General features: G+C 43.3%; 1 protein-coding gene across 1 annotated transcript in view; it reads right to left on the reverse strand.

Moving 5' to 3' along the window:
- STEEP1 (STING1 ER exit protein 1) overlaps positions 1-15780 on the reverse strand; it is a 58746-nt gene that overhangs the window by 9268 nt on the left and 33698 nt on the right. Inside the window, exon 3 of the mRNA XM_068247655.1 lies at positions 12143-12184. Coding sequence (XP_068103756.1) covers positions 12143-12184 — 42 coding nt within the window. The remainder of the gene's footprint in view (positions 1-12142; positions 12185-15780) is intronic.

A 15780-nucleotide genomic window follows, 5' to 3' on the forward strand; every position in this document is an offset into this window, starting at 1 on the left:
AGAGTATGCGCAGCAGAAGTCTCACCTCATCCATGGCGGCTCTGGGCCAATCAGCGATGTCCTCTCTCCCTTCACCATTCCTCCCAGCGGCTACACTAGTAGCATCGCGTAATGACGCAATCAGAAGGAGCCGCGGGGCTCTATTTGATTGCGTCATTACGCGACGCTAGGGAAGCCACTGGGAGGAACATTGAGGTGAGAGGGGACACCGCTGATTGGCCCAGAGCCGCCATGGAAGAGGGGAGACTTGTTGCAGCTTCCGCTGCACATATTCTGCTTTAGGAAAGGGGGCACAAGAAGTAGTCCCCGGGCTGCCTGATGTCATCGCGGCGGGTGTTCGTATCGGCGGGTCGTTCGTAAGTCGGGCATGCGTAACTCGGGGACTACCTGTATAGTAATAAATCCAAAATGAACAAGAATTGCTCTGGTACACCATAATTACCGTATATACTTATATATAAGCATATAAGCTGACCCGCATATAAGCCGAAGTACCAACTTTTCCGTTCAAAAACTGGAAAAAAGAATTGACTCGCATATAACCCCCCTCCCCCAGTATAGCCCCCTCCACAGTATAAATAGAAATGAAGTTCTGAATTCAGTACTACTTCAAGCCTTCATATGATTAAATAAAATGCAATAAGAACAGCGCAATTTGGGAATACGTTTGCTGCTAGAGATTGGGGGCAGGTCCCAAGCCCCAATGGGTCAAGTAAAAAAGGTAAAGTATATCTCAGCGCAAATAATGTCACACAATTCTGCTGGGTGAGAACAGCTATGTGGAATGGATAACACAGAAGACTGTCAGTAGAGTTCTTTATAGTGCCGCTGCGTTTAGAGCAAATAAATGGAGCAATACAGTACCTCCTCTCACGCCGGTTGATACTTCGCTCCCTTGCAGGTATAAAGCAATTCTTGATGTAATCCCGAACTCCGGGGCGAGTGGTTACTCAGCCCAAACGAACAGCGCATAGACCACAGCGCTCTCCGGGTCCGCTGACAGCACTCGTAGATCAGCTGACACCCCGGCTTCCTGCTTCCGGTCTCTCCGTGCGTTCCACCGCAATCCCTCGCACATTCAGCCTGTGAAGGCACAGTTGCTGTTTCCAGGCTAGGGGAAAAAAGCGGAGAATAGTGCACACTGTGTGTAAAGGAGAGCCACGCAAATGGAGCCACTTACTGGATGAAAACTTGGTTTATTGCACGTAGTAAAATCAGTAGCCTCACTTCCCGACTCGAGTTTCGGCCATAATGCCTTCGTCAGGCATTATGGCCGAAACTCGACGAAGGCTGACGAAGGCATTATGGCTGAAACTCGAGTCGGGATGTGAGGCTACTGATTTTACTACGTGCAATAAACCAAGTTTTCATCCAGTAAGTGGCTCCATTTGCGTGGCTCTCCTTTACACACAGTGTGCACTATTCTCCGCTTTTTTCCCTAGCCTGGAAACAGCAACTGTGCCTTAATGTTAAAAATGTAACTAAAACATAAGGGGGAGAATATGAGGACACCCAGGGATGGTGACAATATTACGGAAGTTAAAGCGGATCCGAGATGAAAAACTAACTATAACAAGTACTTATATCTTATCTAAGGTTTAAATAGTTTACACAGCAAATCTAGCTGCAAACTGCTTCAACAGTTTATGATTATTTATTCCTCTTATATACAATGAGAGCAGCCATGTCCTGTTTGTCACATTACACACAGGCAAGCTGATCTGTATTTCCAGCCCTCAGCCTGTGAAAACTTCACTTTCCTCTCCTCCTCCCTCCTCTTTGCCTCTGAAATCTCTGGCTAGCAACCTCCTCCTGCCCAGACTGAGCTCCCATAAGCCCTTGCTACAAAGACTCAGAGTGCCAAGGCTCTCTGGATAAACTGTGGGCGAGGCTTGTTTAGTTTATAGGGAATTAGAGTATTAAAAAAAAAATTATTTGGCTTGAGGAATGCCCTATAAACTATATGAAAGGAACACAATTATGCAATGAGTAAAAGTTTATCTCAGATCCACTTTGAAAGAATAATTTACCTCAAAGTCTAGAGTAACTTTTTATGCAGCACTTTTACAATTTGTTTTGCAGGTATGACTCACTTCCTCAAGTAGTGTGTTCAATGGTCGATGCTCACATGTGTATATGAGGACCTTCCAGAGGTTGAGAAGTGCCACATTAACTGCCTAACAACTGCTGAACGCCGATTGGTGTGAGTAGTGCAGCAGCCCCAGGACCACTCCACGCTAATTAGCATGAAGTGCTGGGGTCAGAGATTGCAGGGGATCTCGCTTGCATCCGCTTAAATGATGGAGCTCTGCTCCGTTATCAGCGATCACCGATAGGGACTGTTAGACGCCATCTAACAACACTGTACAGTGCTGCAATCTAAGGCAGTTCTGTACTGTAGACAGCAGAGACAGCCGTGTGACACGGCTGTCACGCCTGGGTGGCAGAAAAGTGATCCAGAGTCATAGGCTGAAGCCTATGACAGCCGATCACACTGATTGGCTGGTGGGGGGGGGGGGGGGGTTATAAAATAAAGTTTAAAAAGAAGTTAGATTTAATGAAAAAAGTTTTTTGAAAATAAACATTGGGGGAGCAATCATAGCCCCCAACAGAAAAGGGGGGTGGGGGGGAGGAGCACTTGTGTGCCAAGTTGTATGGCCCTGCAGCAAGCCCTTAAAGCTGCAGTGGCCAATTTTGTAAAAAATGGACTGGTCAATAGGCGGGGTTTAAGACCGCGGTCCTCAAGAGGTTAAACTTAAAAATGTACTCCTGACTGAAGGATTTGTGAGGCATTCATCAAAAAAAAACTTTATCTTCACCGTTTGGGACCATTATGAACTACCTCTTAACCTCCTGAGCGGTGTCCCCCTAGTATAAATCTAAAAGGTTTAGTGGCTTTATTACAAATTAGCTAGCACTAGACTAGCTAGTATAGGTGGCCGGCACATCATGGTCGCCCGCAATCCCCCATTCCAGCCACTTATACATTACCAAGCCTGGCTTCAGCAATCACCGCAGCCTCCCCGCATAGCTCCGCTCTTCTCTATGGGGAGGATCGGGACTGTGCATGACGTCATGACATCATGTACGATCATGTACTGGGAAGAACGTAGCTGTGCAGGGAGGATAAGCGATCACTGGATAGAGGCTGGGTAATGTATATAGCGGCTCTATCGGGGGTGATGGGGGGGGGGGGGGGCACCTAAACAAGCTAGCCTAGTGCTAGCTAACTTGTAATAAAGCCACTAAACCTATTAGATTTACTTTGGGGGACTCAGGCTAGCAAAACCTCCTGAGCGGCGTAATGCTCAGGAGGTTAAAAAAGACAACTATTACTTTTTTTCAATGTAGCCCTCACCTACAGGAAGTAGTGAAAATCTGACAGATTTTGGACTAGTCCATCTCCTCATGGTGGATTCTCGGATATCTATTCACAAAAGCACTTAGTGAAATGTAGTTTCCCAGTCCAACTGCCAAAAGCAGGGAAGGAAAGCTGGCCAGCATCTTTGTATAGATCCTTTTCAGGGAGTGCTTTTGTACAGAATAAAGGAAATACTGAGAATCCCCCATGAGAAGATAGACTAGTCCATAATATGCCAGATCTGTGAACTTTTTACTACCCACTGTAAGTGATAGCAACATAGGAAATAATTTATAGTGGATTTTACTCAGGGAAAAAAAAAAATGTACATTTTACATGCATGTATTTAAATTTAAAATTTGTCATGACCGCAGTCCTTTAAGTTACTCTAGTTGTTTGCATTATAGTTATTTTACCTCTTCTACTCTTCCACCCCCCCCCCCCCCAATCCATAGCCCTTTAACTTGCAGCTATAACCAAAAGAAGTACAGTGTCCATGGCGTGTGATGGGCTTTACCTACAAGTGAAACATCAAGTATACAAATAACTAGGCTGTGTTTCTTTTCTGCCTGAAAGAGTTATCCATTCAGATTTGCAAGCAACAGTATCTCTCCAGTCGGACCACAACGCTCACAGATAAGGAATTACAGCCAATAAAATCTTGCCTGCCAGAGAACAGCTTCTCACAGCAGAGGATAGATGAAAAATAAACATGCCATTGATAAACTTATATTTTAAGGAGAAATTGCAGGAGATAGCCACTTTTTCAAATATTGATCAGGACTTTACAGTAAAAGGGAAAAAAGTGGCCCTGGGGGTTCTTACCTCAGGAGGGGGGAGCCTCTGGATCCTAAAGAGGCTTTCCCTGTCCTCTCAAAAAGGCATCCAGCGCCGGGACCCCTGAAAACCCGCCAACAAGGGATTTCTGACGGGCTCCAGCGGCAATAGTTAAACCTGATCGGATCTGCTCTACTGCATAGGTGCTGATGGTTCAAGCCTGTGCAGTAAAAAGGACTCAATCGGGCTGGGCTATTTTCACTGGATCCCGGGCAGGAAGGCACTACTGCACCTGTGCGCACCGCCGATTGTAAATATTTCTGTCAGTGTTGCTGTGAGGGAGCCAGCTCTGGAACGAGCTTGCTGAGAAGGACAGGGGAAGCCTCATTAGGATCCAGAGCCCTCCCCTTCCCGAGGTAAGTGCTGCCTAGAGGAACTTTTTTCCTACAGGTTTACTTTATTAGTATAACATTTCCTATGTATATTTTTTTAAATGTTCTGTGATAAGAAAAAAAGTCTCATCAAAAATGGTGCAAATTTGGAAGTGACGCAGAAAGGAGATAATCTTTCAGTCACTGAATCTCAAATCTGCAAAATTTGCTTTGGTACCAAAGGTCTGAAATAGAGTTAAGAAACACAAACCTATCCTACAAAAGAGAGTTTATGTTCTGACTAGAAATTAAACGAATGTGCAGTACCAAATATGTACTTATTTGAGCCACATTGATTTAGCAGCATATTACAGGAATACATTTTTGACTTTTATCTTGTCAGGTAGGTAAATGAGTTTCTCCAAACAACAAATATGCATTAGTCGTTTATCATTACACAAGCTTTCTACAAACAGAAGATCAAAGGTTGTCTCTGATGGAAAAATGATTAAACTTTTAGCCTGTACATTTTCATGCTTCCATTGTCAGCCAGAACAAAGCTAAGCAATGCTGACAAATGACAGTTCACATTAAAGTCTTTCCCTTTTAAACTAGCTGATAATGAAATGCAAAACAGTATATGTACATACAAAGTGTTGTCTTTCATTTGATTTATATAGCATATAAATCCATCTAGGGAGGAAAAACAAGGCAAATGATCAAGGCTTTGCTTGCACTGCCATTCATGTTAAATACCAAGAAAACATGACTAGCATTTTCCTGGCATTTGAATGAGCATTTATGGATTGTTTTTAGTACTTGCTGTACCTTGCAAAACAATAGGTGAGTAAGGTATTAACGTTTCACAGAATATGACTATAGAGTCTATTATAACCCGAACTCTGCCCAAAAGTACAGCTGGTCAATGACATGCTAGTGAGTCTGGCATGCATGCAAATTTAAAGTAAACCTGAGACCAGGTGGGGGGGGGGGGGGGGGGGGTTAAATGATACAACTATACATACCTGGGGCTTCCCTTCAGGCTGCTTTGCTCCCTTGCCATCCTCCATCTGGATTGTGCACAATTCGGCCCAGAAAGTCCTCTGGTCTGGGACGTTCTGAGCATGCACGACCTAGTCGATGGGGGAGAGTGCGGGTTCAGACTGTGCCTGCACAGACCTGCAGGCCTTGACTGAACGACTTTCGGGGCCAAATAGCAGAGGATCCAGGCGACGAACAATGAGGGAGTGATCAGCCTGGAGGAAGCCCCAGGTATGTATAATTTTTTTTTTCTGCCTCAGGTACACTTAAAGGCAAACTGTATGCAGCATGAAATTAGGCAATTTAATTAACTCCCTGCGATATACAATTAGCATTCAATTTGCATTAAAGCACAACTTCACACCATTTAACCTCCTTGCCGGTTATCCCGAGCTCAGCTCGGGGTAACCTGCGTAGGAGGATTTCTCAGGCCCCGCTGGGACGATTTTCAATTTTTTTTTTCCTACACGCAACTAGCACTTTGCTGTGTGTGGTACGTGATCGCCGCCTCTACTCACCGATTCGCCGCGCCGCCCCCCCCCCCCCCCCCAGACCCCTTGCGCAGCCTGGCCAATCAGTGACAGGCAGCGCTAAGGGGTGGATCGGGATTCCCTCTGATGTCCCGACATCCATGACGTTATCCCGCCCCGTCGCCATGGCGACCGGGGAAGCCCAGCAGGAAATCCCGTTCTGAACTGGATTTCCTGCTTACTCTAATCGCCGGAGGTGATCGGAGTGGCTGCGGGGATGCCGCTGCTCAGCGGCTATCATGTAGCGAGCCCTGGGCTCGCTACATGATTAAAAAAAAAAAAAAAAAGTGCTGCGCTGCCCCCTTGCCGCGGGAATTAGACCGGCAAGGGGGTTAATTGACCATCTTGACTCAAAAGCAGAAAAAAAAAAAAAAAAAAAAGGTAGGTGTGAGTGCGGTTAGGCCTCGTTCCCATCTACCTAACACAGATGGCAGTACGATCCGAACGCAGCGCATACGATCGCACGCCATCTGCGTCGCTGCCCACTGCGGATCCCATCCATTGACAGTGATGGGATCAGCTCTGCACTTCCGGGTCAAATGCATGCAGCAGTACGCAAGCGCTTCCTAGCGCATCGTACTGCTGCGCAGCGCAGTAGATCTGAACGGTAGAAGGGCAGTCTATGCCCTTCTGCCGTTCCTGTGTTTCAGCACATCATACGCGCTTCCAAATGCGCACGGAAGCGCGTATCATGTGAACGGATCCTTAGCGAGGCAATGCTATTCCTGAATGCCAATGTAGATTTTCTCATGCTTAAAACCTTGATTTTTTTTGTTTTGTTTTTTTTGTTTCCTTACTGTTCTAATGTTAAAATAACACCTAGCTCAGCCACCACAGTGAACATGCGGTAAAGCAACTGGAGTCACTTTTCTTAATTATTAGCTTTTAATTACAAATCTCAAGGAACAACAAATTATGAGCTTTAAAGGCTAAAATTATAAGTCCTGTACCACTAATTTCTTAAAGCAGACCTTTACTGTACACAAATGAATAGAAATTCTCAATGCTATATAATAATAGCCCTGTCGCTGCATCCTGTGTCACGGGGGCGAATTTCAGACAGCGGTGGAGGACAAATGCGTGCGAGTGCTGTGGCCATGCACGCATGCGTTGCGGCTGTGGCCTAGTGCCTTTTTTTTTTTTTTTTTACGGGCGGGCGTTTCAACTAGTGTTTACAATATTCAATTACAATTTAATTTAGTTAATATTTGCCAATTGTTAAGTTCTACCTCATACATTCAGTGTGTAATTTTTTTTTTCAGGAAGAGTAACAACTCATGATTCCCAAGAGTGCTCTGAGGTAGGATGCTGCACAACATCTTAGCCCAGGCTACACATTACTGGCAGGGCAGTATTACATACCAATATATACTGTAGATATAAAAAATATTTCTGATGCCAAAACCAGGACAAGGTGTAAAGGTATATTGAATAATTTATTACATTCTGTCTCATTGGCACTTAGATATCAAGCCCAATGCAAGTAAAAGAAGCCGAATCTATAATCTGTGATAAAGTACCATATATACTCATGTATAAGCAGAACCTCGCCTCTGTTTCCCCCAAAACACCCTAATAACGTGTGACCCGTGGATAAGCCGACCCACCCCAAGGCTTCCCTCTAGCCTCTATTCAGAGTATGTATAGAGTGTATATGGTGCAGTATGACCTGTACATATAGCTACCTCTCTTCATCAGCCATCTTCCCGTCTCCCTTGCAGCTCTGCACTTGCTAGGTCCAGGCTTTAGTGTGTTCTGGTCTGTGGGCAGCCACCTTCCAGTCTCCCTTGCAGCTTTGTACTCGCTGCTATGGGCTAAGTGCTAACGGCCAAGCAGACATCTAGTAGGGGAGTATGGAACTGCAAGGGAAACAGGAAGTGGCTCCCAAGACAAGGAAGAAGTGAAACTTGTTCATCTAGCAAAGAGAGCTGCATGGGAGATGCTGCCAGGAAGGAGGACAGGTAACTATACCCACACACCCCTACACATGACTTGCATACAAGCTGACCCCCCGACACACTTTTGGGACACTTTCTTTGTCCCAAAAAAATCGGTTTAAATAAATCCTTTGAAAAAAAAAAATAATAATAATAATACGAGGTAAGGTAAACATCTGTGACATGTTTTCATAACTGTCCTTTGTTCATATTAGAAAGTACTTTTATAATTTTTTTATCCCGGTGCATTACTTTGAGCTGAACTATTGGTTTCTCCTCTCTAGAGTGCATTCTTCATAAATGCAATATTGGCTTTAGAAGTTTGACATTATTTTCAGTACAGAGCTGCTAGCATGTATTCCTTCAGCTGAATTATCGACTTCTGCTTAAAAGGTTTCTGTCAAGTAGATGAAGGATGAGATCACCCATTAAGTAATCTTGATGCAGGCCACTAGGTGGGGTCTGTGTCTTTCCACTGGGATGGAGTCCGTGATCCCCATGTGAAAAACACCAAGGCCCTTATGCAAATAACTTTTTCCTGTGTTTTCTCCTAGGTGATATTTTCACACCTTGTCAATATACATGCCTTTTCCTTTTTTAAATCACCAGCATGTGAGAAAATACACAAAATAATTTTGATAGTACTTTTTTTACCTACTGTTTGGTACTTTCTCAATTGCTAAGTTCTGAAAAAAAAATATATTAAAAAAAATGATCTCCTAGCAAAAAATTTGGGAGAAAAAGTGAATTGCACGAGGGCCTAGGAGTCAGAATTATCGTGGCTAAAGTTGCAGCTTCACCACTGAAAAAGGTGACCAAGTCTGATGAACTGTATCACCTTTTAGCTGATGTGAATGATGCTGGAAAAAAGCCTAAGGAACCTTTTACACTTAATCAGTTGCTCTCAGTTATAACTGAAAGAAAACTGATTTTCAAAGTAATGTCCATGTTTCCCTATGGCTCAGTTCCCATATATAGGTTTTAACTGAAAGCTTTTTCACAATGCACTGCTATGCAAAAAACGCATACCAACGTGTACTAACGCACACTAACGCATACCAACGCATTAAGTGTAAAAGGACCCTTACCCAACGAGGCTCTACCTTGGTAATCCAGAGTGTAGCTCGGGCTAGCCGCCAGGAGCTCAATGCAGAGTGTAGCGCCCAGCGAACGCTTTTACTCACCTCCAGACATCAGTAGCCGTTCTCCTTCCTGTCCTCCTAGGCTCTGAATCACCCTGGTGAGATCGCCGTCATCGATCTCACTACACCGCCACCCGGAGGACGGAGGTAAAATTGCAGCACTGGAGCCCATGGAGGTGAGTGAGAGAAGGGGCTGCTGCAGGCAGTCTGGCGGCATGAATTTTCCTGATTTTAGGGTCTGAAACATTTTAAAAAAACCTTAAAACCTGGAAAAAAAAAATCATACCGCCAGGGAGGTTAACTCGATTAAATCTGGTTGAACTCGATGGACGTATGTCTTTTTTCAACCCAAATAACTATGCAACTATGTTGATTATGCAAAAAAAAAAATAAAAAAAAATGTTTCTCTCACAAAAAAGTAGATCAAAACTACCTCCAATTTAAAGATTCCCAAGGACTGAAACTAACATCCAGCCAGCCATAAAAGGAACCAGTGGTGAGAGACATGGAGGCTGCCATATTTTATATCCTTTAAGGCTTCTTGCACACCAAGACGTTGCATTAGGTGCCACGTTAAGGTAGCATAACGTGCACCTAACACAACGTATGGTGCTGCAAGAGCCGACGGTAGAGTGAGCCGCGTTAGGCGGCTCGAGTCCTATAATGTCTCCCAGAGTGGCGCTGATTGGCCAGCGGGACCACGTGATGCGGAGCGAGACACTCCGCATCACGTGGTCCCGCCGGCCAATCAGCGCCCGCCAGTGCAGTGAATATTAAGTAGCCATGTGCGCGGCTACTGTAGCTGGCTCTCCCCGCCTCCTCTCCGCCCCCCACTGCGCATGTGCAAACAGTCTAACGCGGCTATAGCCGCTCCAACACCGTAGCATGCTGCACTTTGCACAGAACGTGCAGCGTTACATGTAACGCAACGTGGGCTGTGTGAACAGCCCACTTGTGTTACATTGCTGTGCGTTGGGGGAGCGTTACAGGCGCACTAACGTGCGCCTGTAACGTCTTGGTGTGTAAGCAGCCTTAAACAAACAATACCAGTTGCATAGCAGTCACCTCATGTTCCATTTAACAACCCCCTCCCCCAACCTTTGGTCACATGGCATGAGGATGGGGGTGGCGTGAGGGCTTGATTGTGCTGCACAACTGCACATGGACTCATTTGGAAGAGGATTTCCACTTACTGGAAAGGAGAAGTGAGGAGGCAGTCAGATTACTGAGGAGGAAATAAAAGGCTGTTAAAGGCTGTTTTTTTATCTCACTTACAAGAACTGCAGTGTTTATGACAAATGCATTGGTGGATAATTCATGTAAAACAATGTTCCATGTAATGCCTAAAAGGAAAACCAAACCTGCCTGTACTTAAAGGCTTGAAAGGATGTGCTGCACAGTGAATTGTGCATGTGATCACAATTTTCGCGAGTTCACAAGCACACATTTTGCCACAATTACAGCAATTTATTTTCAAACACAAGATGGCAAAACAAATCATAGCACAGTGTTTGCTATGTGATTTGCATCCGCTACTATTTAACGCAATCGCACATGCAGGAGAAATGCAGCAGTCACTACGTTTGCGACCGTGTGTAAAAACTGATCACACTACTTTGCACAAGGCACTGCAATTATGTTAATCACAGTCAGCAACCCACATGCACTTCTATTAATTGACTTATGTGCATGTAGTGTGGAAGGGCCCCAAGAGCTTTGTCTGCAGTTTGAGCTTACTGAATGAGTACTGATGAAAATGTTTTTATTTGACAAGCATTGGACACCATCTCATACAGTTTAAATTGTAGAACAGTTAATCGTACTATGGTAAGCATGCTTGTCATATTGAGATGCTGACAGTGCCACATTTATTTGAAGCATGAACTAACTAATCTTTCAATTTAGGTTCAGTTACCAGAGTATCAAAACTTCAAAGTACTCACCTTTTCTGAAATATTCAGGCCTTCAATCAACCACAACCTGTAGGTCCTCACAGCTACATATCTTCAAACCACCAAAACATTCTTTGCAGACTGATAGCGGTGGCTGGATAATGTACTGGTTAAGGGCTCTGCCTCTGACACAGGAGACCAGGGTTCAAGGCTTTCCGTTCAGTAAACCAGCACCTTTTCAGTAGGAGACCTTGGGCAAGACTGCCTAACACTGCTACTGCCTATAGAGCGCGTCCTAGTGGCTGCAGCTCTGGAGCTTTGAGTCCGCCAGGAGAGAAGCGCGATATAAATGTTATTTGTTCTGCCTTTGTGTCTTGATAGAATGGCTCAATATATTTTATCAACAGGTGTCATTCTATAAGTTTGCAAAAAGCAGCCTCTAGTGGTAGAAAGAATAGCTGTTCTTTCCAATTCACTCATGTCAAAACATGTAGGTACCTATGTGATAAAGACCCAAAAGTTTCAAACGCACTGCAAAGGAGTTTTCCTTAGCATGTTGAGAGAGTAACCATAGAGTAAGGGTACCATATATACTCAAATGTAAGCCACATTGAGGACAAAAAAATAAATAAAACATAAAATAAAAAAAATGGTTCCAAAAGTGCGGGTGTTTATTTTCGAGATGCGGGACATAAAGTGCACGCATAGGAAGCGCATACTGTATCTATACAGTAGAGTAGGGCAGTCTTCACTTGGTAGCGATCCAGGTTTCAGTGTCTTCTTGACTTGGGCAGCTACTGTACTAGAGTTCAGCAGTGAGTACAGAACAGCAAGGGAGATGGGAAGATGACTGCCCAGAGACAAAAAGACACTGGAACCTGGATTGCTAGCAAGTAACAAGCTGCACAGGAGTTGGGAAGATGGCCCCCTGGAATGAGAAGAGGTATATGTACACAAGCACGTTACTCTGCTTCACATACATAGACTCTGCATCACACAGATGCATAGGGGGGAGGCACTATGCACTACATAGAGCACTATATTACAATCATAACAGAAATACAAAACCTTATATTAAATGGTTCACTTACTTGCTGCACTTTTTCCTGTACTGTCGCTCAATGCCATCGGGTCTAGAAAACACAAACACATATCTAGATATTTCATACATCAATAGATGGAGCAATCTTTTAAAGGGAACCTGAAATGAGAGGGTGGCTGCAGTATTTATTTCCCATAAAAAAAAAAAAAAAAAAAAAATACCAGTTCCCTGGTAGTGCTGCTGATCTAAGTTGCTCCAGTACTGTCTGAATCAAACACCAGAAAAAAATCATGCCCCTAATCTAGTCAGACTTCAGTGAGAACACCTGCTCTTCATTTACATTTAGGGATGCATAGCACATTCCAGACACTAGATGGTGGCACGGGAACATCTAAGGTCCTAGAAAGGAAAACAGCTCTGTAGAAAGTCCCTGAGCTGCTAGGTTGCCATGGGCAACCACTTGCTGAGGCGTGGCAGTAGCTCTCTCCACAACAGAACCATAAGATTTCCTAGCCAAGACTCAACCACCCACCCCCACCACCACACAAAGTCGTCACAGCATCTGGAAGAGCTACCACCCTAAGTCACTGACACATGATGCAGCATGCCACTGTCCAGCTACGGATGGCGCGGGATTGCTGACTGCATTCCGCTGCCAGACATACTCCGAGGGGAGAAAACGAGGCCACAGGTAAGGAACAAACCTGCACTTAGCACGCTAGCCTTTCCTCCCCACAGATTCAGCAGCCACCCAAGAGGCAAACCAAGTTCTCTTTACTAAAAAAAAAAAAAAAAAAAAAAAAAAAAAAAAAAAAAAACCACACCTGACTACCTCTGAGAAGGCACACGCAGGAGATATTTAAACTGTGGGTGAAGTGACACTACCCTTTATTTTATAGGGGAAGAATTTGACAATTTCCAAAGTAGGTGGGGATATCTCCGAGTCTTGTCCCAGAGGATTACTGGATAAATAAAAAATAAAAATAATTTATTCAAGAAGAGACTAAATGTGGCCAACTCAGGTAGGTCAATCTAGTTTGATGCAAGAGGATTGCACTTCCTTCAGAATGTCACTTAATATAATATAAAAGCCATGGTCACATGTACAAATATTCAGGTTCTGATCAAAAGAATTCAGGATAAGGTTCTGAATTTGAATATTCCAAACACGTTACCCACTATAAGAAGGCCTTTTTGAAGAATATTTGAGTACTTGTTTAGAGCACGGTGGCATAGGGGTTAGCACTCTTTTTTAGCCCTAATTCAGATCCCAGTCAGGGCACTATCTGCCGAAGTTTGTATTTTCTTCCTGTGTCTGTGTGTGTTTCCTCTGGGCATTCCGGTTCCCTCCCACATCCCAAAAACATACAAATAAGTTATTTGGCTTTTACCTAAATTGGCACAAGAATACGATACATGCACTACATGATACATACAAAGACGTAGGACAATGATGGGGATTAGATTGTAAGCCCTTCTGAGGGACAGTTAAGTGACAAGACAATATACTCTGTACAGGGCATCAGAAGATGTCGGCACTATATAAATACTAAAATAATAATAGCAATATTTTTAAATGCATAAAAATGTACCATTCCATGGCAGATATAATACGATTCTAGGAGAGTAAGTTTACATTTGTGAGCATATTAGCTGTAACCAGTTTCTAACCACTTCACCTTCAAGGGTTTTTCCAATTTTTACCTTTCAGCGCTCCCTCCATTCGACTATAACTTTATTACTACTTATCACAGCGAAACAATCTAGATCTTGTTTTTTTCACCACCAATTAGGCTTTCTTTTGGGGGGGTACTTTTTGCTAAGAATTATGAATGTTTTTTTTTTTTTTATAAATCTTTTTATTGATGCAGCAAATAGAAAATTGTACAACACAATTAACAACATTCAACAAGCAGTATCATTTTTCATAACATTTGAATTGTATGTCAGCACAGGAAAATAGATCACATGGAACGTCTCATGAATTCAGTCTTAATTCCTGTGAGACCAGGTGGGAAAGTTATAGTCCCACATACGCAGAGGTATAGGTGAACAAAAAAAGTTCAAATCTTCCTAGAAGAAAAAGGAATTACAAGAAGGATCACATTCACATTTTACTCTCAAACGACCCTCCTGATCTTCTTGTTTCATAACTCCATTTCCTCTATACCACTGACTGCAAAAACCTTCCAGACATCCCCGTATAAGAATGAAAACAACAGAAACTTACTCTTATCTAAACTAAAACTACATTTACTACTATCTACTATAAAACCAATAACCCTTAATTGGGTATTTGGTCTCCTCCCTGTCTCCTTGCCCCTTTCCCTCTTACCTATACCAGTTTAAGGGTCTTTTCTAGATTTATATTTCAAGTTTACCTAGATATCCGCCAATTTTGCCTTTCAGATACCATTTAGTAACCTCAAACAACTTCATAAATTGAATAATTTGTGGTCTTGTGCTGAACTTTAAAAAAATGTATTCACCGATTTTGTTTTCTGGCGTTCTAAATTAAGACATTCCATCTGAAGGAGGTGTCTCAGTAAAGCTTTAACTTCCTCTAAATTCGGGGAAGCAGTGTCAAGCCATTTCTTCATAACTGCCTTTTTAGCAGCCAACAAAACTAGATGTTTAAATTTGTGAATAGACAGTGATTGCTGATTCTTAAATAGTCCAGGACTATGAAAAAGGCAAAAGAGTGGATTTACAGCTCTCTTATATCCCGTAACAAATTCAGAAAAGGAGAGTACATCGCCCCAAAATAACTGAATATTATCACAATACCACAGCATATGGTTCAAATTGGGAAGAAGAAGGGGGGTTGGGGGTATGGAATCAGAGCCCACCAACAGAGTCTGTTGATGGGCAGAAAGGGGGGGGGGGGGGATTCACTTGTATGCCAAGTTGTACGGCCATGCAGCGAGGCCCTAAAGCTGCAGTGGCCTATATTGTAAAAATGGCCTGGTCACGAGGGGATGGGGGGGTTAACCTCCCTAGTGGTATTGATGGTTATACACGTCAATACAAAACATGCTGTGAACAGTATTGACATGCATACACGTCATTACTCTCCTGCATTGTATACTAGATCCTTGACACATTTTAGCAAGTTACAGTAATTAAAAGGGAATGAAAGTAGATTGGATCACTTTTTGCACAGTAATCCTAGAGAAATTGAACGCCAGGGAGGTCAAGCCCATGTTCCTCAAGTGGTTAAATGTTAAAAAGAAATGTCTTAATGAAAAAAAAAAAAAAAAAAAAGTGTAGATTTAATTTTACTATTCGACCACAAGATGTCCTTGCGCATAGTATTACTACACAAAGAGGAAGTAATGCGTTGATGTGTAAGTATCGTTTTTTGTGAATGGCAGCGCTGTCTAATAGGCGGCGGTCATTTACATGGGGACTGAGATCAATGAAGGGGAACGGTGTTCGCCTCCATTGATCTCCCGGCTAACGATTAGCGGCAGTAACGATCGCGGGAGCACATGGGGGGGGGGGGGGGGCTACTCGAGAGGGAATTAAATTGTTAAGCAACACTCAGTTTATCAGGTTCTAACATGACAAAAAAAATGATGTATCCATGAAATTCAACCACACATACTGTCAACCTTGATGAAGAAGACAGTATATACTCAGGAGCAAAAGAAGGCAGATAGGTTTTTAACAGTGTGCATGCAATTT

The sequence above is a fragment of the Hyperolius riggenbachi genome, chromosome 8 (genome assembly GCF_040937935.1).
Source record: "Hyperolius riggenbachi isolate aHypRig1 chromosome 8, aHypRig1.pri, whole genome shotgun sequence".
Taxonomy (NCBI): domain Eukaryota; kingdom Metazoa; phylum Chordata; class Amphibia; order Anura; family Hyperoliidae; genus Hyperolius; species Hyperolius riggenbachi.